General features: G+C 39.2%; 1 protein-coding gene across 2 annotated transcripts in view; it reads left to right on the top strand.

Moving 5' to 3' along the window:
- The first annotated feature begins 537 nt into the window (after positions 1–537).
- Positions 538–26,184, top strand: part of gabra4 (gamma-aminobutyric acid type A receptor subunit alpha4) — a 31,012-nt gene continuing 5,365 nt past the window's right edge. The window contains exons 1-8 of one of the 2 annotated variants that reach the window (XM_052039918.1): positions 538–621; positions 983–1,119; positions 1,298–1,416; positions 2,098–2,165; positions 2,686–2,906; positions 3,042–3,124; positions 3,747–3,890; positions 4,088–4,240. In XM_052039918.1, coding sequence (XP_051895878.1) covers positions 1,037–1,119; positions 1,298–1,416; positions 2,098–2,165; positions 2,686–2,906; positions 3,042–3,124; positions 3,747–3,890; positions 4,088–4,240 — 871 coding nt within the window. In that variant the 5' untranslated portion in view covers positions 538–621; positions 983–1,036. The other variant, XM_052039910.1, reaches the window with a different exon arrangement.

Below are 26,184 nucleotides of genomic sequence, written 5' to 3' on the forward strand. Positions count from 1 at the left end.
TGGGAAGCTGTATCCCAAATCACTTTTAATCGACATTACATAAAAAGGGCTAGAAAATAACTGCAATTGCATATTGTATGCCATCACGCGATATCTAAATTACTAAAACGGATGGCGATTGTTTATCAGCGTTAGGGTGTTCCTTGTATTACAAACTGCTTCGCGTTAGTTTCTAGCGCCGAGTACTTAGAGGAAAGAGTTGATTATGAAGTAATTGGGGATTTCATTAAGAAAAACTGGTTGTTGGTTGTCTAAGTCTCATTGTGAATCGATTCAAAATAAAATTGGTTTCTAACTGGTTTATTGGCGCACTAAGCCCCAGGTTATAGTAACTGATCGGGGATAGAGTTTAGTTCGCTTTCCTTTTGTTCTGTTGTCTTTCTTTCAGTTCCGATTCTGAAATGAATGGGGCTGTTCATCCCTGTTCCCCGGGAGTATCGCTCCTCGGCAGCCGAGAATGCAATAGACTCGAGGCGAGAGGCAAACATATCAGTTCAGTGCTAGCAGTTGAATAGATCGTGAGGACACCGGGCACAATCTATCCAATCTCTCCACACTTTCGTCTGCAAAATCATTGCACAATGTCTGTGCAATAACACGGCAACGGCTCCATTTTTTTACGTATGCACCTCAAACCAGAGATGTTTCCTTTGTAATTACCAGTAGATCTAATCGGCATTCTTCCCCTCTCCCAACTTCCCTCCACACAACCCCCACCTCCATCCCCCTGCCATGCAGCAGGTGATAGAAGAGGGTGAGCGGAATAGTTTGTGATGAAAGCGATGTCATATTTAAGGTGCATTTGATTCCTGGCCGGGTTCTGGCATAGAATAGCTGCCAAGAGGCAAAGATCTGGAGAAGTGGATCGGGGCGAAAGGAGAGCAAGTGCCTTTCTGGCAGGAGGGCCGGGGAACATTCCACAATCACAAGCGTGTGTGTGTGTGTGTGTGTGTCTTTTTTCACGGCTGCGATCTCTCACCAGGACAAGGCAATTGGCGACGGGACCGGGAAGATACATAAAGTATGGCATGCAAAGATGGTTTCTGCCAAGCAGACGGTGATCAGAATGTTCTCCAGTTACATTTCAACTCTGTTATACTTTATCTGCGTGACAATGTGGTAAGTAATGGAAGGAAACTGATTCCTTCACCTTATTTCGCATTGTTTATTGGATGTACTTGCTTTTACTGTCTTTGTACGGCGCTACGGTCCGAAAGATCAATATCAGGTGTAAGGCAACCACTTCCCAGACCCTGTCATTGTGTGCTCATGTCGGTTTTATCTGTTTTCTGTGCAGTATACGAGAAACCTCTGGAGAGATCAAAAAGGATGAGAAATTGTTTCCAGAAAATTTTACGCGGATCCTCGATAGACTCTTGGACGGGTATGACAACAGGCTGCGACCTGGATTCGGTGGTACGAGAACATTTATTATCGCCTTCAATAGTTTTATTTAACAGAGCTGGTCTTGCTTGTTTGGAATCAATGATGGCAATATTGTGGCTTTGTGTCTCGCCAATTATTATAAACAGGGCTGTTAATCTGCACTCGAGGGGAGTGGGGTTGTACAAGGCTGGTCAGGTAGATAAAACAGAAAGACAGAGTTAATGGGTGGCATGACCGATTTTCTGTGAAGGACTTGTTGATGAGAATCAAGATCCGAGCAATTTCAATTTCGTTGTGGTGTATTTGTTCTTTGAAAAGCAGATTGACTTATTTCAGTGTTTGAGCAGGAGCCTGATATCTCGGATATGCCCATGCGTCGTCTCGACGTCTGAAGACATGGAACATTGTTTTTGTTAAATCCATGAACGCGTGCCACAAGTTGAAGTTGTGCACATTTGTTGCACGGATCAAGGTGTGCTCGTCATATGAGTCGCTGAAATCCAAAAGCTGGTAACTTGGGGGAGCCTATCATTAAAACTTGGGAAATCAGTGGAAAATAACTGAAATGCATCTAAAACAGATGCCTCTGCTCCCGGTGTTCCTCTTGCTCCAGACGCTGTGGTTTAGGATTAAGTGTAGGTAAATATGCCACCGTATGAAAAGGTTACCTCCTTCGGTCTCTTATTAAGAGACATATTTCCTGTCCTATAGGAGCTGTTACTGAAGTCAAAACAGATATCTACGTTACAAGCTTTGGGCCAGTGTCTGATGTTGAGATGGTAAGATTTCTGATTGCATACTTAGATATTAAAAGTCGACGTTCCGCCAATTTTTTTTTGCAGTAATCTATTTAATTTGCACTGCTTGAATGGTAATTAAAATTATCTACAGTAAATCAGAGGACGGAAGAACTATGTGTGTTACATTCAGAGAGATGCATGCTCCAACTAAATTGGAATTACAGTGTATTTGTAACAATATATATTCATCTCTAAAATACATTGAATGCATCACCATTCATTTTGGTCGAATGAAAGCTATCAAGCTTAATTGGGTTTGTTGTTCATGCGAATTTTGGCAATTATTTCGGCGTTCAGCTGTATAAGGCTCAGTTCCACTTTAAAGTAGGTTGAAAACCACATAATGTTTCGCACAAGAAATGAACAGATGTCATTGTGACACAATGGCACTCTGAATGGGGATCTAAATAAACATTGTCATACGATACACAATGCAGTGTTTTTGCACAATGTTTTAATTCAATCAACGATTTGTGCTTCTTCCCACTTTCCTTCCAAGGAGTATACAATGGATGTGTTTTTCCGCCAAACTTGGGTCGACAACAGGCTGAAGTATGACGGCCCCACTAAAATACTTCGTCTCAATAACTTGATGGTCACCAAAGTCTGGACGCCTGATACGTTCTTTAGGAACGGGAAGAAATCAATTTCGCACAATATGACAGCTCCAAACAAACTGTTCCGAATCATGCAGAATGGCACAATTCTATATACCATGAGGTATGTTTCCATTTGCATAATACCAGAAGTCTGTGACCATTGCTGATTCAATGGGAGATGCTCATTTTAGTTTAAAATTAACCTTATATGAATTATATACTACATTTCTTATATGATTTTTATATTTAATTTCAGACTTACCATAAATGCAGAGTGTCCTATGAAGCTGGTTGATTTCCCAATGGATGGCCATGCTTGCCCGCTTAAATTTGGAAGCTGTGAGTAACTTGGTCTTGTTTATGGCATAATTATAGAAGGGAAACTTTCACTTGTAGTGTTTAATTTTTACTTAAACCTACTGTGGAAAGATTGTGTGTGTTTTAATAAAGGCAAGCCAATGTTTCCTCTGACCTTTGAGGAAAATAAATGTGTCCCTGTTGTACGTGTAATAAGTTATTAATTTCTTAAAAACAGACAATACAACATTTTTACACTATTATTGCATGATCTGAATGTTTTAAAAGCGATATGATGCATATAAAAAGATTGTTCTACATATTGTAAATTAATGTAAGTGTGTTAATGAATGCTCATGCATTTTTAGTAATCAGTAATACTTATGTAATCATTATCTTTATATTATTGCTGAGTAGCTGTTTTACCTTATTGAAATATATGTCAAATAGTTTAGCAGCTGTTTATAAAATGTTAATAAATATCAAGTTTTATTGTATTGTGAAATGCATAGCAGTCAAATTAGTAATGGTTTAATTTTACAACCAATTAATGAAAAACTAAAATGATAAGTTGTTCAGAAAATTAGTAATCAAATGTGATCATTTCTTAAAGAGCAATTTAGCATTACTAATTATTAAAAGTTGGTGCTTTCATTCATTTTAGATGCATATCCTAAAAGTGAGATGATATACACATGGACAAAAGGACCTGACAAATCAGTGGAGGTGCCTGAAGAGTCTTCTAGCTTAGTTCAGTATGACCTTGTAGGACAAACAGTCTCTAGTGGCACTATTAAATCCATTACAGGTAAAGGCACATAGACTTTCTTATAAATACTACAATCTCTGAACACCTGATTACCATTGGAAATGTCTGTGTGTTCAAAATTGCATAAGGATTGCAAAATTATTAAGATTCTTTTATTCATACCAGTCAATTCAAAAAAATTCATTAAAATAAACCAGAGATGATGGAAAAGAGTTCTTTATATTTCTCTGTTATAGGAGAATATGTGGTGATGACAGTCTACTTTCATTTGAGAAGAAAAATGGGTTATTTTATGATCCAGACTTACATACCCTGCATTATGACAGTCATTCTCTCTCAAGTGTCTTTTTGGATTAATAAGGAATCTGTTCCAGCACGAACAGTTTTTGGTATGTACTTCTAATACATAAAACAATACAGTCTTGTTCAATTATATTTCTCCCTTTTACATTCAATATTGAAATGTTAACATTTTTAATATTTTTCAATACTTTTCCTTGTTGCTACTTCTCTCCATTTAGTCATGTGGATCATAGTTGCTATAGGTTTAGTATTCTTCCCATACACTGGGTTTAAAGAAGTTTTAGGAATTCCATGGGCTATAAAGTTGACAAGTGGACAAAAAAATGCAAACGTTTCATAAGACAAACTGGATCACAATGGTGCTTTAGCAGAAATGGCCATATTATCAACACATTCAGTCAGCAACAAGTTTAATATGACAAAATGTACTTTGGTTCATATTTTGCACCATTATTCCGACAGTTACTCAGGTACTCTCAAGTGACAAAAGTTCTTCATTTATCTGGCTGGGCTGTTTAAGGAAGAAAAATCACTTTGAACGTAATCTAGTTTTAACCTTTGACACCTTTGCTCTCATCCCCTCACCCTTAACCTTGCAGCTAAACACACACACACACACACACACACACACACACACAAATACGTTTGAGTAATTATTAGAAAGTAATCAGTGGAAAGAAATGTAGCTGAATCTTTTCACTTTAGCTAGAGGCTATGATGTCATTTGCAGACACACAATGGTATCGCAGTTGAAATCTGCTAACTCAAAACTGAATTGCAATTGATCTTGTGATCCATTCAACACTGAATTATTGGAAAGAACTATTTGATTTTCTGCATGTATTACATTGATTTTGCTTTTGAAATTGAAAAATCATAACCACAAATAATATATAATAATTTAAATTTGCTGTGTGCATACATTGCTGTAAATTATTAAGTTTTACAGAAAGTCGATCAGTTAGACCACACAAGACAAAAGAGAGGAGTGGCCTCTGAAACCCAGTCAGAGTATGGTGGCCTACTCTGTTACTGACTGAATTTATAGATTTGTTGGGTAAGACTGTCCTGTTAGTTTTATTCCACTGTTCTATTACATTCTCCTCAGTGGCAGAGACAGCAACTATCAGGAAGGGAACTACAGGCAAATTAATAAACTGATCAAAATGTGAATTCCAATCAGCAACAATTTGATGTCAGTTTCTCTAGGCTTAGATTAGTTTTCAACTATTATAAAGAATTAAATAATCTTCACACCACATATATTTGACATGCAATCCACTGAGTTTTGATGCACACAAGCCTCCTTTCATCTTTCTTCTTTTTGTATCATTAGGAGATTCTTCCATTTATCTGAAGTACTCTTTAAGGCAGCACAGTAGTGTGGCCAGTAGAGCTAATGCCTCACAGCTCCAGCCATCCAGGTTCAATCCTGACCTGGGGTGCGGTATGTGTGCTGTTTACACATTCTCCCTGTGACTGTGTGGGTTTCCCCTGGGTGCTCCAGTTTCCTGCCACATTCCAAAAATGTGTGGGTTGGTAGGTTAATTGGCCACTGTAAATTGTCCCAAATGTGGAGATGACTGATAGAATTTTGGGAGGGAGGGAGGGAGTTAATGGGAATATGGAGAAAATAAAATAGGATTGGTCTAGGATTTGTGTAAAATGGGTGCTTGATAGTCAGCATTGATTCAGTGGGCCAAAGGACCTTGATCTGTGCTATTTGACTCAATGACTCTATGAGTTCCACATTCTAACTACTTTCTGGGAAGTGAAGTTTCTTCTGAGTTCTTTGCTGGATTATCAGTGGCCTTCTTACTTTAATGGCTCCTAGTTTTGGTCTTCCCCACAAAGAAAAACATCTTTTCTATCTCTACCCTTTTCCTTCTTCTTATGAATCTAAAATACCTCTATTGGATCACCACACTTGGGAACAGGACCATCTGTTTGCTCCCTTGGGAAAAGTAATCCAGTCTGCCCAGTCTTTTCATATTGGTATGACCTCTCAGTTATGGCAGGTCTTCTGCAATCTCTTTACTATTCTCATAACATGGAGAACAGAGCTGCAAACAGCACTCCCAGTATTTCTCCTCTAATTCGCTTTTGTTTGGAATAGCTGCAATAAAAGTGTAGGATAGATACAATTGACCTAACCAATCTGCACTGGCGTTTATCCTCCCATGCGTGGAAGTCCAATCCATGTGCTAATACTGTTCCTATTCCGCTTCTGTAATTTTTTCCAGTTATGCTATTAAATGTCTTTCTGCCACTTTTAATCTATTTTGGAGCTGTCTCATTTTTCAAAGACATTTTTAGCTCTAATAAGGTAGTACTTTACTGACTGGCTCTTCACTAATACTGTGGAGTAGAATGGATGAATTAAAAATTAAATATTGACTTTTCTAGCAGCTAAGTCCATGTATTTGATTTTTGGACATTAATTCTGATTACTGAAGAAATGACTGTCTGAAATATTATTTGATGAAACATAAAAGGCATTTTTTTAATCAAAATCAATGAATCTATTTTTCATTTATGTTTTGAACAAAATCTTTCCAGTACAAGAAAGTAAGTTCTTGCAACAAGTTTCCTTGTTCGAAATTCTGTGGTGACTAAGAATGGATAAAATGGGATACTTGCTTCCTGGTAAATGGATTATCTTCTCACCAATCCCACTCTGGGAGTCTTATGCTAGAAGGCACAGTCATATGAGTCAGATAAAGAATCTTGAGCTGGATCATTCTGGACCTGCTCCTTGTCTGTTTACAATTTTTCCAGATTGGGAGGGCCAGCCTGCACTTGACAGATGTCAGGAGAGGTGGAGCAGGCTCTGAGCAATGAGCAGGCCTCAGGCAGTATATCCTGAAATCTTGTAACCTGAACTCCCTGATGGTCTTTTACTGCTTGCCAGCTGTCAAAGACTTTTAACAATAGTAATATCTCTGAAATTTAATTAAAGATACAAATAATTAAAAACAGTTAAAAGAAAGCAATATAAGTAAAGCACATACCTGCACTTCCCTTTTTCTAGCATGGTCAATGGCCCCATTCAAATGACCTTTGACCCTTTCAAATTGCCTTTATGTCCATCCCTTCCTTCTGTAGAGCTGAGAGTCAGATGTGAAGTGGATTGACACCCCTATCAGGAAAGGACTGCCCTATCACTGGATTCCATTGGATGTACCAGCATCTGACCCCCAGCATATCATGGACTTCCACTTTTGGCCACATGTGTGTTGAAGTTTGAGATATGCTGAGGTGTGAACACGTGGTAGCTGGTGGTTCCTTTCAGAACCCTGTCATTCAGTACAAACCCTCCCAGTAAGCAGTTTCCTGTTCATATTGTCATGAACCAGGTGGAGGATGCTTTCTTTGCAAGGACATGAGGCACCTAACCAATTGATGTTCCCAATTATGCCCACATGACTGGGCGTGCACTACACATACAATTCTGACATTGGGCCTGAGAATGAATCCAGGCAAATTCCTTACTGAGAAATTCAGCTAAAAGTCTCCAATACAAGGATATCAGAACAGTTGAAAGTAACAGACAACGACATAATGATGTCACAAAACTGGTACAAGCAATTTCCCCATTATAACTGGTAGGCAACCAAAGCTAATATTTCTGCTTTTCTTAGTGATTATATCAGTTTGGACATAGGCAGCTTGGTTTTAAACAAAATCCTGACCTTCTATAAACAACATAAATAATTAAAAATATGCCTGCATGTAAAACTGAACAGCAGAGAAAACTTTTGCCATCTGCCATGCTCCATGCGTGTTCTAGCTCAGCTAGCTTCAAAATGGTAACCCGGGTCAAACAATGCATAGAGAGGGTTTATTGCTTGATTCAGGTCAACGGTTTGGTTATGCAACCTCAGTCCCTTTCAAACAGTATGTCAGCTTGATTCTGACCAAGAACTTGGTAAGAATTTTATTCTCAATATTGGCTAAAATAAGCACTGCAGTGCAGTTTCCATCCTGAGGAATCAATAATCTGTGACCGTCCGCCCGCCCCCCCAATCCCCCCAACCTTCACCAAACTCCCACCACAAGCTTATGTTCTCAAATTAATCTTTTCTGGATTCCCCATGCAATGAAGACCATTTGATTTTCACCATCAACAGCGACAGCATTACCCTTTTATAAGAGGGAAATGCAGATGGGTGGGTTTGCAGTGAGCACCGAACTGTTGATTGGGAGAGAAGTCACAAATACTATTGAGAAAGGCAGGGAGTTGACTGGAAGAGGAGTGGAGGAAATAATTGGAATAGGGAATGAGGCTGTAGTCATGAGAGTGAGGGAAGTGGTGACTGGGAAGGAAGTGGGAGGATGGTGGTGTGCATTGGGTGAGTGGCAGAGCTCAGGAAGAGAGGTGGGGCATGCAGTGGCTCTCAGCAACAATGATTTTAATGTGGAGCTGGTGGAAATACATTTGTTCTTCCTGGATCCTATCTTCTGTTAGCATTTTTTTGTTTGAAGAAACACCTTATTGGTAGCAACCTACAGATGACCCACTAAGAACCGATAGGCTGCATATGAATGCAGGCTGCCCAAATGCAGCCTGCCAACAGCTGGCTGCCTTCAGGACCAACATATTTTGTAAACATAAACATATAAGCAATAGGAACAGGAGAGTAGACCAGACAGCCTCTTGAGCTGGCTCCACCAATCAATAAGATCTTGGACTCGACTCCACTTTCCCACCTGTTCACCAGAAACCGTCTGCCTCCACCAACAATGTTCAGTGACTCAGCCTTCACAGCTCTGTGGGGTCAAGAACTCCAAAGATTCACAAAGCACTGAGAGAAGAAATTCTTTTTCATTGCAATTGTGAAATACATTCTATTGCTCCAGACTTTCCTAGTGAGGGGGACATCATCAGTCTGGGATGTTGGGGTGGGGGAGTGGTATAAAACATGGTTCTATCCATCCAATTGCATATGCAAAGAGCCTATCTCAGGTGTATGCCTCATTTGACACCCATACAAAATGGCACATTGTGTACTCTCATTCACAATCCACCCACCATTTTGCTATAACTGTATAATTTCTAGGCCTTATTATGAAAATAATCGATTGTCAGATGTGAAAAAATGCCCTGGTTATTTCACCTTGGCATATCAAAATGGCATGTTAGATATGGGTTGTTCTTGCATTAAGCCATGTTTGAAGCCATGTTTGTCACAAGGAATATCATATGTTTCTGAAATTGATTTAGATTTCAGTGTCAGGAGGCTGATTTAATTGCAGTGTTGGTTATTCATATTTACCCATCCAGCAAAGAAATGTGTTCACTACTTAATTTCTTCTAAAATGGGATTTTGATTCGATCATCCTTCATTTGATGTGATATGACAGGAATACATTTAAAGCATTGATATTAAAACACCTGTGAAAATAATCCGTATGGTTGCATTACTCAACATGATCACTGAAAATGTTGGGTTTCCAATTTTTACTCTGCAACCGAATGGAACAAAGGTAATTCACTGTGACCAACAGTAGAATTTGTGCACTCACAGTTTTTGAACAAAAATCGCCAGATTATTTTTGTTTTTTTCCGCAATATTACAGTTTTATACCTTTCTGTAAATTTTTAAATGCATTTTATAAAAAATAATTTCCAGATATTTGAGATTTAATCAACTTTGATTTATTTTTTGCACTATGGAACAGGCAAAAAAGATTCATATTTTTCTGGATAAATCAGAATTCATACAATTTGAAACATCTTGCCTCTGGGGAATTGCAGACTCAATTAAAAAGAAGCTCTTCATCTTCATGTTAGAATTTACATCTAGCAGCATATAGGAGTAGCAGATCAGAATGAATGTATTATGGTAGTGGATTGGTTATAAATATTCAGGCAGCTCCACTTTGACAGCCTGTTGGGATGATTTTCTGGCTTGCTGCCTATTGCAATGTTGCAAATGGATACTGGATTTTCTCTATTAGCTATTGCTTGAGAAATGGTAAATATGTTGAAAAAAGACAGGATTTCGGTGGCAGAGGTGGAAATCCAAGAAAGATTGGATTAATTTTATCATCATAGTAAGGAGTATAAAAAGATGACCTTATTAATGGCCCATGCTCCATCAGTCAGATTATTACATCATTTATTATTTAGTTGCATATAATATCTAGTCCAACATAAACTTCAATTACCAAAACAAGCTAAACATAATAAAATGTTGCTAATATTAAAACATAAGAATAACAAAAATTATCTTAAAATCATAGTGATACAGCATGGAAACAGGCCCTTTGGCCCAACTCATCCACACCTACCATGGTGCGCACCAAACTAGTTCCATTTGCCTGCATTTGGTCCATATTTTTTCAAGAGGAATATAAAGATTAAAGTTGAAGAACTTTTCAAATGGAAAGCGGTTTCCTTGATGGTTTCTAATTGTTTTCATGGAATGCCTTTTAGAGATGTCTTTCTCATTGCATTTTTAGAATTTGTAACACTGCAGGTGTGTGATAATATTTTGCAAAGTTCAGGGCACAATGCACTGCTAATGGGATGGAAATGTACGCAACAACTTAGCAAAAAGGTGAAAGGTAATCAACAGCTTCATTGACGCAGGCAGCCCTGTGTATTGCTCTTTAATTATAGAAATAAAAGCTAAGTTGAAAATGTAGTAGGAAGAAGTTTCCCTCAGCCTAAGCTTCAAATGTGTTAAATGTTCATCTGCTTTATTCAAAAGAGAATAAATCTGGTAGACACTAAGCATAGATATGAAGAGTGATATATTTAGAAATTGCTGAAGGAATATGTGTTTGTTAATTACAGGTGGGTAAAGTTTCTATTCAACTGAAGTTCCACCTGCTTTGAGAAATATCTTTCCTTTGAGATTCCATTCAAATTAATTTACAAATTGCGAAATGCAAAATCAGCCATGAACCAGTGCAATTAGTCAGGGTTTTAAAAATGTAGTTTAAATAATTCCTTTAAAAATATTCCTTGATATATTTAAGAGTACTAACAGTTTGACTACTATAGGTTTATTACAATGAATAAGCATTTTAATCTACTAATAATCAAATTTAGAATTGTTATATGTGACTTTTAAAAATCTGTAGCTAGTTACCTTAAGGCACACCAGTCAGCAAATTAAGAAAATATGCACGGAAGTTTTAAAGATTGGGACATTTTGTGGACGCTTGATAACTCATATCATGCATCCACAAAATATCTTAATTTTTGCACTCATTATTTTTAGATTCTCACCCTGGAGAGCTACAGCTAATGAAATAAAACTGATTGTTAAAATTATATTTCAACACAATTTTGAGTATATACAGAGCATTTGATTACCAGATGTATTAAATTATTTCGTGACTTGAAGTATTTACCACCAGACATGTTGAAATTTTTTATTCTTAAGAGAAAAGTGATCCATGATTCTATCTTTGATCCTGATTCTTTTATAATACTGCAGTAACTGAAGTTTACTTGGATTGTGGGAATGTTGTTCTGTCTAATCTAGTTTTAGTAATTAGCGATGTAGTAATTTGGTGCAGTAGTTTTAGTAATTTGGATCAGGAAGAGTCAATGTCACCAAAATTAAACCTGAGAATGAACACTGACTACTAAAATAGCTTGAGATTTGTTTCAATGCTGCACCTTAACAACCTTACCAACAGCCGATGGATCTTTACTAAGCCCTAACAAACAAACTGAAAATAGCTGTCAATGTTACAAAGTACTTTCATGTGCAGGTGCATGATGGCCTTCATCAGATATCATCATGAAGCATTGTAGTAAAATTTTAAATCTGAAAATCTTAATGTACTTCCAAATCCTGGCAACTATACCATGACATTAAAACTGAAATAGAATAAGCTTGGAAACAGAAGAAAATATATCTTCACTTCAGTCGACATTCAAACATGCCCCCAAAATTTCTTTTGATGAAAATGAAAAAATTTACTGAGACAATTTATTACTTCCCTCATTACCCTACCCATTTTTAGAAACAGCTAAACAAAATGTTTGTAATGATAGCTTTCACAAGTCATCTTGAAGCTCTTCCGCCTCACATTTGTGTGCATTCAACAATGGGAGAAAGGAACAATTGATCAGCTGGCTCTGACAACGTCAATTTCTGTTTCCGCATGATTTGCTCTGTTCTACCAATTTTCCATATTTGCTTCTGAATGCTTTCCAGTTCCCTCTTCCAACTGATCCATTTGTTTAGCACTCACAACCTAATTGCCTGCTGAATATGCTTATTTTTCTCATGAAGTACCATGAAAATTCTCATAACTTGGAAATTTCGAAAGTCGAAAGTCGACTATCCACAAGTAGGCATATGCACAGGTGCAATGAAAATCTTGCAGCAGCATCACAGGCATATACAGTAGCATCAGTTACACAACATTCATAAAAATATAAATTAGACATAAATTATATAAAATTGTACAAAAAAGAACACAATTAGAACAAAAAAAAAATTTTGGCTCACATCTTAAGGTAGTTCTGGTTATCGTGCATTTGAAAACCTGACAAACCAAAGCTGTGTTTTGGCTTTAAATAAAAATAAGCAGGCAGTCAGATTCCATATCGCCTGATGAGGTCCTGGAAAAATGAAAAGCTAAAAAGACTGGAATGTTATAATAAAAAAAACATGCTGAACTGAACAAATCAATAGGAACAGCAAGAAACATTGACAACGAGGCTGCTGGCTCACTAATGAGGGATATGTGCTACTGGGCTAGAAATGCGGAGGCTTAGACTAACAATTTAAAGATGCAAGCTCAAGTCTCAACATGGCAGCTGGGAAATTAAATTTTTGATAATAAATAATCTAGTGTGGTGACAGTGACTGAATTACCAGACTGACATGAAAATCTATCTGGTCCTTTTAGTGCCCTTTAGGGAAAGATATCTGCTGTCCTTCATATAAACCGAGGATGCTGGAAATACTCATCAAGTCAGGCACCATTCGTTGAGAGAAGAAGCAGAGTTAACATTTCAGGTCAGTGACCTTTCCTCAGAACTGGAGAAGTTGGAAAATAAGTGTATTTTCAGTTTCAGAGGAGGGAAGGGGCCGAGAGAACAAAGAGGATGTTTGTGACAGGGTGGAGACCAAGGGAATCCTCATGACCAAAAAATCATTGGTTCTATCCTGAGAGGAATTGGTGAAAGTTTGTTAATCATAACTTCTGCCTCTTCTTTGCAATTGTTTTTTCAATTCTCCCAGTTCTGATAAAAAGTCATTGACTTGAAATGTTATCTGTGTTTCTTCTTCTACAAATGTAGACTGACCTGCTGAATTTTTCCAGTATTTTCTCCTATTATTTCAGCTTCCCAACATCTGTAGTTTTTAGCTTTTAGATTATCTGCCACCATCACCTGGTCTGGCCTTTATGCTCTCTGAAATGACTGAGCAAATCATCTGAGAAATGACTCAGTCAATATATAGAGGGCCCTTCTTGGGAGGGTGCAATACTGAACCTCCTCTTAGAGAACGAGACAGGGCAGGTAATGGAAGTGGCAGTCAGGGAGCACTTTGACCCTAGTGACTATAATTCTATTAGTTTTAAGATAGTGACGGAAAAGGATAGGACAGGCCCACATGTTAGGATCCTAAACTGGAGTAGGGCTGGTTTTGGGGGAATTAGGTAGAATCTAGCAAAGAATGATTGGGTGAGCCTGTTTGAAATGAGAGGATGAATGGCAAGTGGGAGGCTTTTAAGAATGTGATCTCAAGAGTCCAAGGGCAGCATGTTCCTGTTAGGATGAAGGGTAAACCTGGCAAGTTTAGGGAACCTTGGCTGACGAGAGATATTGAGGCTCTGGTCAAGAAAAAGAAGGAAGCATACATTGGGGTTAGGAGGTCAGGGATGAATGAATCCCTTGATAACTAAAAAGATTAAGAATACACTTAAAAGGGAAATCAGGAGGGAAAAGACACAGTATGAGATGGATCTAGCAGGCAAAGTTAAGGAAAATCCCAAGAGGTTCTATAGCTATATTAAAAGGGTGGCCAGGGAGAGAGTAGGTCCCCTTAGAGATCAGCAGGGCCATCTATGTCACGAGCCACAGGAGATGGGTGGGATTTTTGACAAATATTTCTCTTCATGGTTGCTCAAGAGATAAGGGAAACAAGTGATGATGTTTTGTAGAACATTCGTATTATCAGGGAAGAGGTATTTGCAGCCTTATAGCACATTAAGGGGGATAAATCCTTAGGCCCTGACTATGTGCATCCTCGGACTTTTTGGGATGCTAGAGAAGAAATTAGAGGCCCTTGCAGAGATATTTGCTTCATCGTTAGCCACTAGTGAAGTTTCAGGAGACTGGAAGGTGGCTAATGTCAATCCTTTGTTTAAGAAAGGTAGCAAGGACAAACCAAGGAACTACAGGCCGGTCAGCCTGACGTCAATAGTGGGGAAGTTACTGGAGGGAATTCTGAGGGACAGGATCTACCAGCATTTAGATAGACAGAGTCTGATTAGGAGGAGCCAGCATGGGTTTGTGCATGGGAAGTCATGTTTGACGAATCTTTTAGAGTTTTTTGAAGAGATAACCAAAAAGGTAGATGAGGGTAGGACAGTAGATGTTGTCTATTTGGACTTCAGCAAGGCCTTTGACAAGGTCCTGCATGGTAGGCTGGTCTGGAAGTTTAGGTCCAGCTCCTATTGAGTATAGGAGTTGGGACATTATGTTGCAGTTGTATAAATCAGCAAGGCCACACTTAGAGTATTATGTACAGTTTTGGAAAGACGTGGCTAAAATGCAGAAAAGATTTATGGGATGTTGCCAGGACTAGAGGGCCTGAGTTATAGGGAGAGATTGGCTAGGCTAGTTTAGTCCTTGGAACATAGGAGAATGAGGGGTGACCTTATAGAACAGTTTATAATTATGAGAGGCAGAAAGGTGGATGGTCACAGTCTTTTCTCCAGGGTAGGGGAATCCAAAATTAGCAGGCAAAGGGACAAGAGGGGAAACTTTTTCACGCAGAGGGTGGTGAGTACATGGAGTGAGCTGCCAGAGGAAGTGGTTGAGGCAGGTGCAATATTATCATTTGAGAAGGACTTAGGTGGGTACATGGAGGGGCGGGGCTTGGAGGCATATGGACCGAACACAGGAAATTGGGACTAGCTGGGTGGACAACGTGATCAGCATGGACTGGTTGGGCCAAAGGGCCTGTATCCGTGCTGTATTGACTCTATGACTCTAAGTCATTTGGGGCAAGGGTGATAAATACCTGCCTTGCCAGTGACACTTGTGTGCTGTGAACTCATTTATTAACTTACAATCATTGACATTCCTGGCTTGATAACGCCAGTGGATGTGTTGAATAAGTAGGATACTGCCTGGATGGATGGTTTGTCTTATAACCTTACTTTCCAGCTGTGGAAAACCAATGAGCTCAGTGAAGAACAAAAACACATAGCCTGGCAGGCCCTGTGAGCACAGTAACATGATCGCTAGGGTCTCCTCATTCCAGCTTTGTGAAAATACAGCTGAATTGTCAACTCACATATTAATAGTGTTCAGACTAGACTTCCTTTCCCCTGCTGGAACATATAATTTATTAAACGTTCTGTCTACGTTGACAGCTGAGTTTTCCTGTTGCAGAATTTCCTCTTAACACATGGTGAATTCTGTATATATTTCCCTCTCTCCATTTCTCTTTCTGTACCTGATTCACACTCCTTTTAACTTTTCCTGCTTTCTGTATTTATTTCTCAGTCTTTTTCTCTTTGGATAAGGCGAGCACTGTCGGGTTCCCTGTGCACACTGGGACCAGACACACCCCGGCCTCCACTGCACCAGACGTCAACTCAGACATTCAATGGGCAAAATTGCTTTGAGCTGAAGGGTGCAGGGGCAAGTCCAACTAATCCCAGGCACTATTAGGAAGTATTCTAGAGCAAATTCTGGAGCACAAAACAAACTGCTGAAGGAACTCAGAGGGTCAGGTAGCATTATGGAGGCAGGGGTGTGGTTGATGTGTTGGGTTGAGACTGAGAATGCAGAGGGGAAATAACCAGTATAAAGAGGTGAGAGGGAGGGGCGAGGCAGGGACTGGCAGGTGATAGGTGGAACCAGGTGAGAAAGGAGATGATGGGCAGATGGAGCCAGGTGGGGGAAGGAATAGGAGACCCAGAAGGTAAAGAGTGTGAGTGACAGGCAGATGGAACCAGGTGGTGGAAGGAAACAAAACTGGATGATGGGGGACTGGGGAAGGGGGGAGTTGGGAAAAAGGGGGTGAGAGAACCTGGGTGGATCAGAAAGAGAGGGAAAGGAGCACGGGGGAGTGTGGATTACCTGAAATTTGAAAATTCTTGGTTCATACCATTGGGTTGTAGACTACCCAGGGTAGAATATCAGGTGCTGTTTCTGGTATTGGTATGGGTATTGGTTTATTATTGTAACTTGTACCGAGGTACAGTGAAAAACTTGACTTGCATACTGATTGTACAGGTCAATTCATTACACAGTGCAGTTATATTGAGTTAGTACAGAGTGCATTGATGTAGTACAGGTAAGAACAATAACAGTACAGAGTAAAGTGTCACAGCTAAGAGAAAGTGCAGTGCAGGTAGACAATAAGGTGCAAGGTAGATTGTGAGGTCAGAGTCCATCTCATCATATAAGGTTTCTTGAGTTTGCATTTGGCCTCACCCTGCAAAGATTCACATGCACCTCCTCCAACCTCATCTCCTACATTCAGTGCTCTCAATGTGGCCTCCTCTACATCGGCGAGACCAAGCGTAGACTAGGCAACCGTTCTGTGGAACACCTGCACTCTGTTCACAATGGCCATCTTGAGCTCTCAGTTGCATGACATTCCAACTCCCCATCCCATTCCTACACTGACCTGTCTGTCCTCAGCTCACGTAACCCATATGCCCGGTGCTACTTTCTCTCTCCTGATCCACCCAGGTTCTCTCACCTGCTTTTTTCCAAACCCCAACACCCCATAGCTGCCTGTCACCCAATTTCGATCCTCTTCCCTACCTACACACTGTACCTTCTAGGTCTTCTATCCCTCCCACACCTGGTTCCATCTACCCATTATCTCTCCCTTATCAGATTCCACTTACCATCTTCCCTACTTATCAGATTCCAGAATCCGCAGCCTCTTGTCTCCACTTGTCACCTTCCCACTTCTGTCTCTACCTGTTTTCCCCTGCTCCACCTTGCTCCACCTGCCCATCATCTCCCTCCTTTCCTGTTCCTACCTATTCCCTACCAGCCCCTGTCTCATCCATCTCTTTCACCTCTTTATACTGGCTGTATCTCCTTTACACTTTCCGTCCTGATGCACAGTCTCAACTTGAAATGTCAATCATCCTTCTGCCTCCACAGATGCTGCCTGACCAGCTGAGTTCCTCTAGCAGTTTATTTTTTGCTTCAAAGTACAGCATCTGTAGTCTCTTGTTTCTCTCTAGAGCAAATTATAACTTAATGATAGCTCTATGCATAGCACATACACCAATACCTGGGCCAATTCACACTTACTTCCAGTAGTTAAATGACATATTCTGTCTCACCATTTTGAAGTATCCATTGATTCTTTTGTATAAAATTTCTATCTCGATCTCAAAACATAAGGTATACTAATATTTCTTTTACTCTCATTTTTTAATCAATCACTTTGTGAATTGTTTTTAAGATTGACGCTTAAATAAAACAGGGTGGAATTCAATTTAAGGTGATGCTAAAAATCTTTCTTAAAGTGAATGAAAAGAAAAAAGAGTGTATATAACAGGTGATTGATTTAGTTTTGCATTTTCCTGAAAGTTACTGAATGTTAAAATCTACCTAAAGTAGGTCTAAGTAAGTTGTTACCACAGTAAGGTCTAACATGTGTCAGAGTTGCCAGCAAGGCTTAGCACATTGTCTTGAATTTGCATATTGTGAACAATTTTAGCAGATGATTGCTTCACCCACAGTTTGTGAATCAATTTAGTCTCTTGTGGATATTTTATGTACCTAATCTAATATTGTCATGGCAACCTGACTTTTCTAATCTGCCCTACTCATAGAGATCATTTCGTGGGCATGGTGTGAAAAAACTCAAGGAATCAGACCTTCAGTGTGGTTCCATAGATATTACTATGAAATCAGCCCCCTTGTAAATTTTAAGTGTAATGTTTCATATAGCTAATGAATTGGATTGTTATGGCATCAACAGACACAAAGGTTGAGTTTGGAAAAGTGGTGGCCATAACTCCACCAGGAAATGCCAACTAGATTTTTTTTATTGTTTGGGAAAGGAGAAAGTTGGTTCCAGATTTATAGAAAATAGATATTCTGTCATTTTCTGTTATTTTCATTCTTTTGTCATCTTCAGAAAGGTAAGTCTGGAAGTTTAGAGGAAAAACATGAATATTTCACATTACGATAATTAATAATGAGCCCCAAAAACAATTAAGCACCACTCCTTTCAATGTTGTCTCAGTCATTACTTAATAACACATCAGCTCTTGGCTCTATGTGGATATTATATGTACTTAATGCACAGGAGTGGGTTTGCATACAGTTCCATTGTATTCAAACTGGTTCATTTACTTGCTTGTTTGACTATTCTGCAAACCACCTGTAGATCAATCAAAAGCAATGATTTGGGTTTGAATTTGACAATGCACATATTGCTAGGCTAGTTACATTAAAGTACATTTTCCCATCCAAAGTGTGTTGAGGCCAAAGAAATAAAAAAGACCCAAAGGTTATGCCTCAGTGAAACACTTTGCAATATGTTTCCATGTCAAAAATGCTAGCTGCAATTTTCTATACTTTTCTTAACACATATTAGTTAATATTTAATTCAAAAGTCGACACATTCACACATAACCAGCAAAGAATATCTAATTGTTGAGTGTATGCATCAGAAATTCAGGTAATTGAAGTGGAGGAGAAAACCATATCCATCATAGGGCAGATCCTAATGAACCTGGCCCTCTGCAGTCTACCATCCCTGCATGTCTGCACTTACCTGGGCCAGGTGCAGAGGGGCCATCTCACTGGCCCTCCACATTCTTGTGCAAGGCTACAATGATGTACAACTGAGATTCCACTCTGAAACATACATGACAGGCTTTGACAGAAGACAGGGGGTGGAGTTATGCCTTCTGTCAAAGCTGTCATTGAAATTAACAGATGTTATGTGTCTTTAATATTAAGAGATATTTAAAAATTATTCAAAATGAAGCAAGTAATTACAAAGGAAAGTACATCTGTTAAAAATAAGAAATAAAATTAATTCAAACCACATTGAACAATTAGAAATAATCAAAATATTAAACTAAAGCAAAAAAACTAACTTCACCTCTGCTTCCTCATTTTCACCTCTAGAATTCCCATTGAAATCAATGGAGTTTTGGAGGCCTATCCTGGTGTCACAGCCGATTGGTGCTGTGGAATCCCAGCAAAACCGGGCACTGCTGCTGGAGTCCAGCATTGGAGCACACTGATAGATTCGCCACTCCTCCCACCTCTGCCCCCATACCACCCTTTACCCAAGAATCTGTTAGTAAGCCTTAGACTCAAAGTATGTATGTTGACGCCCAGAGCTTTCCGAGCACCACGTTAGTGCAACTAGTAGAGCCGCTGCCTCACAGCATCGGTGATCCAGGTTCAATCCTAAACTTTAGTGTTGGCTGTGTGGAGTTTGCACGTTCTCCCTGTGACCGTGTGGATTTCCTCAGGATGCTCCAGTTTCCTCCCATATCCCAGAGATGTGCAGTTTGGTAGGTTAATAGAACACTGTAAATTGCCCTGAGTGTAGGGGAGCTATGGGAATGTGGGGAGAATAAAATGGGTTAAGGTAGGATTAGTGTAAAATTGTGTGCTTGATGGGCAGTGTGGACACTGTGGACAGAAGCACCTGTTCCCATGCTGTATCTCTCTATAGATCTCTATGACTTATTTTAGTTTGAATGGCTGAATGCTGATGGTTTGAACAGAACCATTGGCCACAACAGCAGGATTCAGCCCTGCATTTTATCTCATCTTGGTTTGTTTGGCAAATTTTATGTTGGTTTTTCACTGTGGCCTCCTTAATCATCATGATGCATTTCTTGAAACCTAGATTTTCTTCCCATTATCTTTGTACCATCTATAAATAAAAGAGGCACAACACTTTGCTGAAATTATACCTTTATTTTTGCAGTAGTTTAAGTGGCATTTAATTACTAGTTTAATTAGTTTGGCACAACATCATGGGCCAAATGGCCTGTTCCTTTGCTGTACTGTTCTATGTTCTATAATTTAATCGATCTTTAGGTTGAGCGAATTTGCATAAGGTAGGGAGCACACTGATTCCTTTTTCTTTGATAGATTGAAGTGGATAGGATTTCTGGAATTTGAAGAAAGGCACTGCATGGTGCAATGGGGTAGAGAGTGGTAGTTCACCTCAGTGCCCTGGGCTCAACTCCATTCCAGGCTAATGAAGGATAGTAGATGTTGGCTGTAGGCAGACGTGCAAAATAAGTTTGAACATCATTATTTTGTGGAAAGTTTTTCCAGTTTAGCGCAGCGCTGGTAGATTTATTCAGAAAGTCAATTTAGAATGCTTCTTCCTGCAAGTTAACTTTGCTTGTATTTGACCTGAAAATGCTTAATAAAGATGGTGAATGCTTGGAATGGAGAGCATTCTGTTCCCCTGCCTGAATGTTCCTCCTGTTCAAAGAATCAAGTTACAAGGTAGAGGATAATCAATCCAGTTGACTCATGCGATAAAAGATAAATGAGAACAGTTCTGTAATGCAAATTTTCAGACAAGTAAAGCTCTCCAACAACAAGTATTGTTCAGCCACACAGTTTTGTTGTCTTCTCACAATGACAAAGCATGGGAAGGAAAGGCCTTCATTGCACGTAGCCTGCTCTGACGTGAAAATTTGAGCCTCATGCACCACTGAAATTCCCAACAAACAAAGCATGTGTTAGCCCCATGCACACCATCTGTCTAAACTACCTTTAGAGGATCTGAGCAATTTCTAGCTAAACAACCAGCCTCCTGTGATAAACTTCAATAGAAACTGGACCAGAGACATTTTTTATGATGTCTTTCTGCCCCTATCTATCTCTGTTTGATGGCTTCAGACAGAATACTTAATTTGAGTAAGTCAGGCTGAAAAGTACTTTACATTTGCATGAATAAGATTTAATTATGTGTCCTTTGAACTCCAAAAAGTCTGAAAAGCAGCCATACAAAACTTCCAAGATTCTTCTTTTGGAAAGATTGGCAAGATATCTCCTTTAGGTATTTGATACAGATCTAACATCCATATTTTGGGGCTGCTGTTTTCTAAAACAAACAAAGTGATATTCTTGTGAGGAAAAGTGGATTTTCATTTATATGACAAAAATAAACCAAAAGCAGATTCATCAGTATTTCCCTTTTGTCATAGACCCTACATGCCCCAAAGGTCCAAAATTAAATTCTTCTACAGAATCTGTATTTTATGAGTTCATTGAAGCTCACTTTCCATACACATTTTTTTCTGGATAAATTTCTTTTGACACATTATTGCCACAGCTGTCCTTAGCCTTTTACCTATGAATTCACAGATACACCATTAAATACTGAATTTGTATTATGGGTATTACACCCTCTGCAGTTTAGCTGATATTCTCAGAGAGCTTCATTCATGTACTGCTCACAATGAGAAGGCAAATTTTTGCTTTACAATGTTACTAATATATTATATATTCAAAGCCACCCAGCTGTTGGAATTAAAATAGAAGCTCATTCACTATTAATTGTTTTGAATGTAAATGTTTTGAATGACAAAATAGGATATATACAGGGTGAGTTTGCATTAGTTCAATGCAAATTATTGCATAATTCTGTCATTTCATAACATATAACCTTGAATATCCTCTTTGTACAACTCCAAAATGTAAAGAACTAAATTGCTCCAAACTGTATAATATGCTGTAAGCTCCACACCTTTTTGATTGGATTGCATTACTGTCAAAGTTTTTCAGCCTATTTAAAGAAAATATGTAGAGGATGTTTGAATGAGCATTTAATTGTTAGATGCTAATTATTGCAAAGCATTGTGTCTGATAGAATTGCTTCACTTTGCATTATACTTGCAAATGTATACACACACACACACACACACACACACACACACACACACACACACACACACACACACACACACACACACACACACACACACACACACACACACACACACACTGGAGTAATGCTTCTCCCTTACAATATGCTTTAAATGTTGCTAATTTCCCAAATTATTTTTATAGTTCAAGTTTCTGTCAAACTCATTTGCTTAATACAAATTCAAAACCTTTTATGAACTAAAACTATTTGTTGCCATTTTAGAATGTAATATTTTTCAGTTGGATTGAAAAGCATTGATATATTTGAGGATAGTAATCTGTTGCATTTATAATAGATCAACTAAGAATAGCTTACCTCAAATAATAGCTTTTAATAAAAGTAAGTAGTCCATCACCTATGAAAAATTGACATTAAGAAGCTTAAAATGATTAACAATTATATGTGCAGCCCACAGCCTCCAATCTGTACATCATGTGGAATCTTCAGGAAGCGTCATGTGTCATGGAGGTTCCACTGTACAGAAAGGGCCTTCAGTTGCTTGAAATGCACCAAGGATTCTGAGCATAAGTGGCATTTGCATTCATTGCAGTGAATGTAGGGTACCCAGTGTTTCCTAGATCACAGGACCACAGCTGGTAACTCAACAGATGGAGTTCAAAATATCAAGTGTCTATGTTAATGACTTAGATGAAGGGACAGAATGCATGTTTGTTGACAAAGCAAAACTGTGGAATTGAGAGCTATGAGGAAAACACAGGAGTCGAGAACTTGGAATTCACTCTCTGTGGCTGACGTGTCACTGCTACACTGGTCACTGGAATGAGAGTCTGTGCTTGAAGAATTGATGCACATGTATAATCTGTAATTTTTGAAAATCTTTTTTGTTGTTAGATTAGGATGGCCCTTGATATTTTCTCTATTCCCATTTGAGACCTGGTTAGCAGCTGGCATCAAAAGCAGACACATCAATGTCTCCAGCCCTACCAGGAGCAACAATGTGGCCTACCTCTTCTCATGTCTGTGCTTCTCTGTTCTCTGTCATTTCCTGGAACCTTTACGATGATATTTATCTTGAAGAACATCTGCACAGGTTCTATATGATGAAAGGCTGAGAGTGTTGGTTCTTCTTGGGCTTCTTGATAAATATAACACATCCTGTCTGTCATCATCACTATTCTATTTAGACAATCTTATTCTCAATTTCCCTCAAACTGGATCATTATCCTGTTATAACCTCAAGCAGCAACATCACAATGTTTATGTAACGTCTGTAGGTTCCTTCATGTTGCTGCTTGCATAAACAATTAATTAGAGCTGTTAATGGAACATTCTTTATTGATGGTTGTAACGTTCAACCAAAGAGCAAGCTCTGATACAATAATGTATTAAAGTCATATCACATGGTACAACATAGTTCTTGAAGGTACTCTTAGCCATATGTACACTGCATAATTCTATCATTATTTTCCTATTATGTTTTTTAAGTTGCACATTGCTGTGGTAGTCTGTGGATTACAGTTTAAAGAATATGATTTCTTGAGGACCCAGAAAGTGTCTGTTGAAAGAACTCTTAATTCAAAGCCCATTTCTTTTATGTCTGCTGTTCTGAGCTCCCGTGGATATTTCACATGGTCAGTTTCCAGCACCTGGTGCAATGAAAGGAAATGTCTCCAGATAAATGGAGAAATTGTGTTCCAACTGGCCTGACTTTAATTTTTGTAAAACTCATTTAACATCATCCATATAAACAAATATAAAAAGAACTCTTGATTTGTGACCCTGACCATTTTTAAGCTACTTACCCTGAACTTCTAATGGAATAAATAAGTGCCATTCACTGGTTCACATGATATAATTTGCATTACAATGAAAGGATGTGGTCAAGTACAACTGTTTTACACGGATTCAGTTCACGTTATTTGCTTTTATTTGTATTTTTCAAGGTTAATTGACATCAATGTGGATGAATGCCACACTTTTACAAAATGGGACTGGCATGAGTAGCCTTTTCAAAGACAAGGGGAGGGATTGGGCTCACTAGGGTTCATATTGTGTCCCAGGGCTCTGGCATAGGGCCTGTGTTTGCATGCATGCTTTTGATGTGATGCTCAGGGGTTACCGTACTTCTATAGACCAGGCAGACCACCAGTGCTAATTAGACACCAATGGTGTCACTTTGAAGCCCAACATTTCAGCTGTTGCTCTCTCATAACTTGGAATAATTAAACACAACTGAACAGCCAGAAGGATGCTTCGCATCCCACATGCACATAGACAGACAGACAGATAGACACACACACACACACACACACACACACACACACACACACACACACACACACACACACACACACACAGAGTGAGGACAAAGAGCAGGACAGGCTGCTGGGAGAGAGACGAGGAGGCAGGCGATGAGCAGGATCCCATCTGCTCAGGATTTTCAAGGACCAGATCTCTTACCTGATTCTTGGCAAAGGGAGTAATCTGTGTTTTGCTGAGGAAATCCTCAATAAAATCTGACAACTCATGCTGCCTCAACTCCAGGTTTAAAGCAGGACAAGGACTGTGTCAGCAACAGCTGCGAAAATGACCATAATAATGAACATCTATGAATCTGGATCCTTCCAGACTGTAGCTGGAGATGTTAGCAACATTTGGGAGTTTACCTATGTAGGGGAGATCACTGAGACTATCCATCCTAAGAGACCAAATTTCATTTCAGAGATAAGCAAATAAAATTAGCATGAAGGCTTACATTCTTCCCCATGCCACAGAGTGACATTGCTTCCATGCATGTTGCTTTACATGTTATACGTGTCACCTGAGCTATCCACCAGAACCGCTCTCTGAACATTCGTTGTGTGACCATAGGTGGACCATCGTGCAGGTCAATACCCAGTATGCTATCACAGTGCCTTCACCCTGCAGCAGTCTTCTGTGCCAACTACATTAGGACAAAGGCTATTTGCTGATGACCTAGATCATGACTCAAGAACACAATCCACTCATATTGGGGATATGTACATGATGAAAGCCAAGTTGCCACATGAAGTTTCATAGAGCAGATCACCAACATGCTCAGTGATCTCCTTTGCTCCCTGCTGTACTTGGCTCAGTAGGTGTGAAAATTGTTGATGGTTTGTTGTCACCACAAAACTTCACCATCATGAAGGGAGAGCCTTTGCTGCCATCTTTCAAGCAGGAAACTAAGTAGTTGGAGCATGATGATGATAAAGGGAAAGAAGGAGCAGCAGTCTAGCAAGCTGCTATTCACTTGCACATCTTCCAATCTAGCATATTGTACTTGCTGCTCATGATATAGTCTCCTCTGTATTGGAGAAACCAAATGCAGATTGGGAGTCTGCTTTGAAGAACACCCACTTTCAGTTTGCAAAGTCAGATTTCTAGCAACTGTAGTTTTGTTTTATTTTCAACCAAGGGAGTCTCTTTCTGCCTGACTATCTGAGGATCTGACTTGACTGAAACTCCAGTAACTGCAAACCAATTCCCCATTCATCAATCATGTCACACTCCTTATACTCACTGCCTTCCTTCTCTCACTATCACAGAAGGTGCTTATCATGTGACAGACATTGAGGCATGGCGACCAGCCACAATATCATGAGTGGGGCTGCAAGTGTGCTAATGGCTCTACCCAAAATACTGTAAAGAGTGGGCTTATTCCAGCTGAGACCTGATTAAGATCTTTGGAAATACTCTTAGATCAAATTTTACTTAATTAAGATAAGATATCTTTATTAGTCACATGTACATCGAAACACACATCTTTTGCATAGAGTGCTCTGGGGGCAGCTCGCAAGTGTCGCCACGCTTCTGGCACCAACATAGCATGCCCACAACTTCCTAACCCAAACGTCTTTGGAATGTGGGAGGAAACCGGAGCACCCAGAGGAAACCCATGCAGACACAGGGAGAACGTACAAACTCCTTACAGACAGTGGCTG

This window comes from Pristis pectinata, chromosome 2 (genome assembly GCF_009764475.1).
Source record: "Pristis pectinata isolate sPriPec2 chromosome 2, sPriPec2.1.pri, whole genome shotgun sequence".
NCBI classification, from domain to species: Eukaryota; Metazoa; Chordata; class Chondrichthyes; order Rhinopristiformes; family Pristidae; genus Pristis; species Pristis pectinata.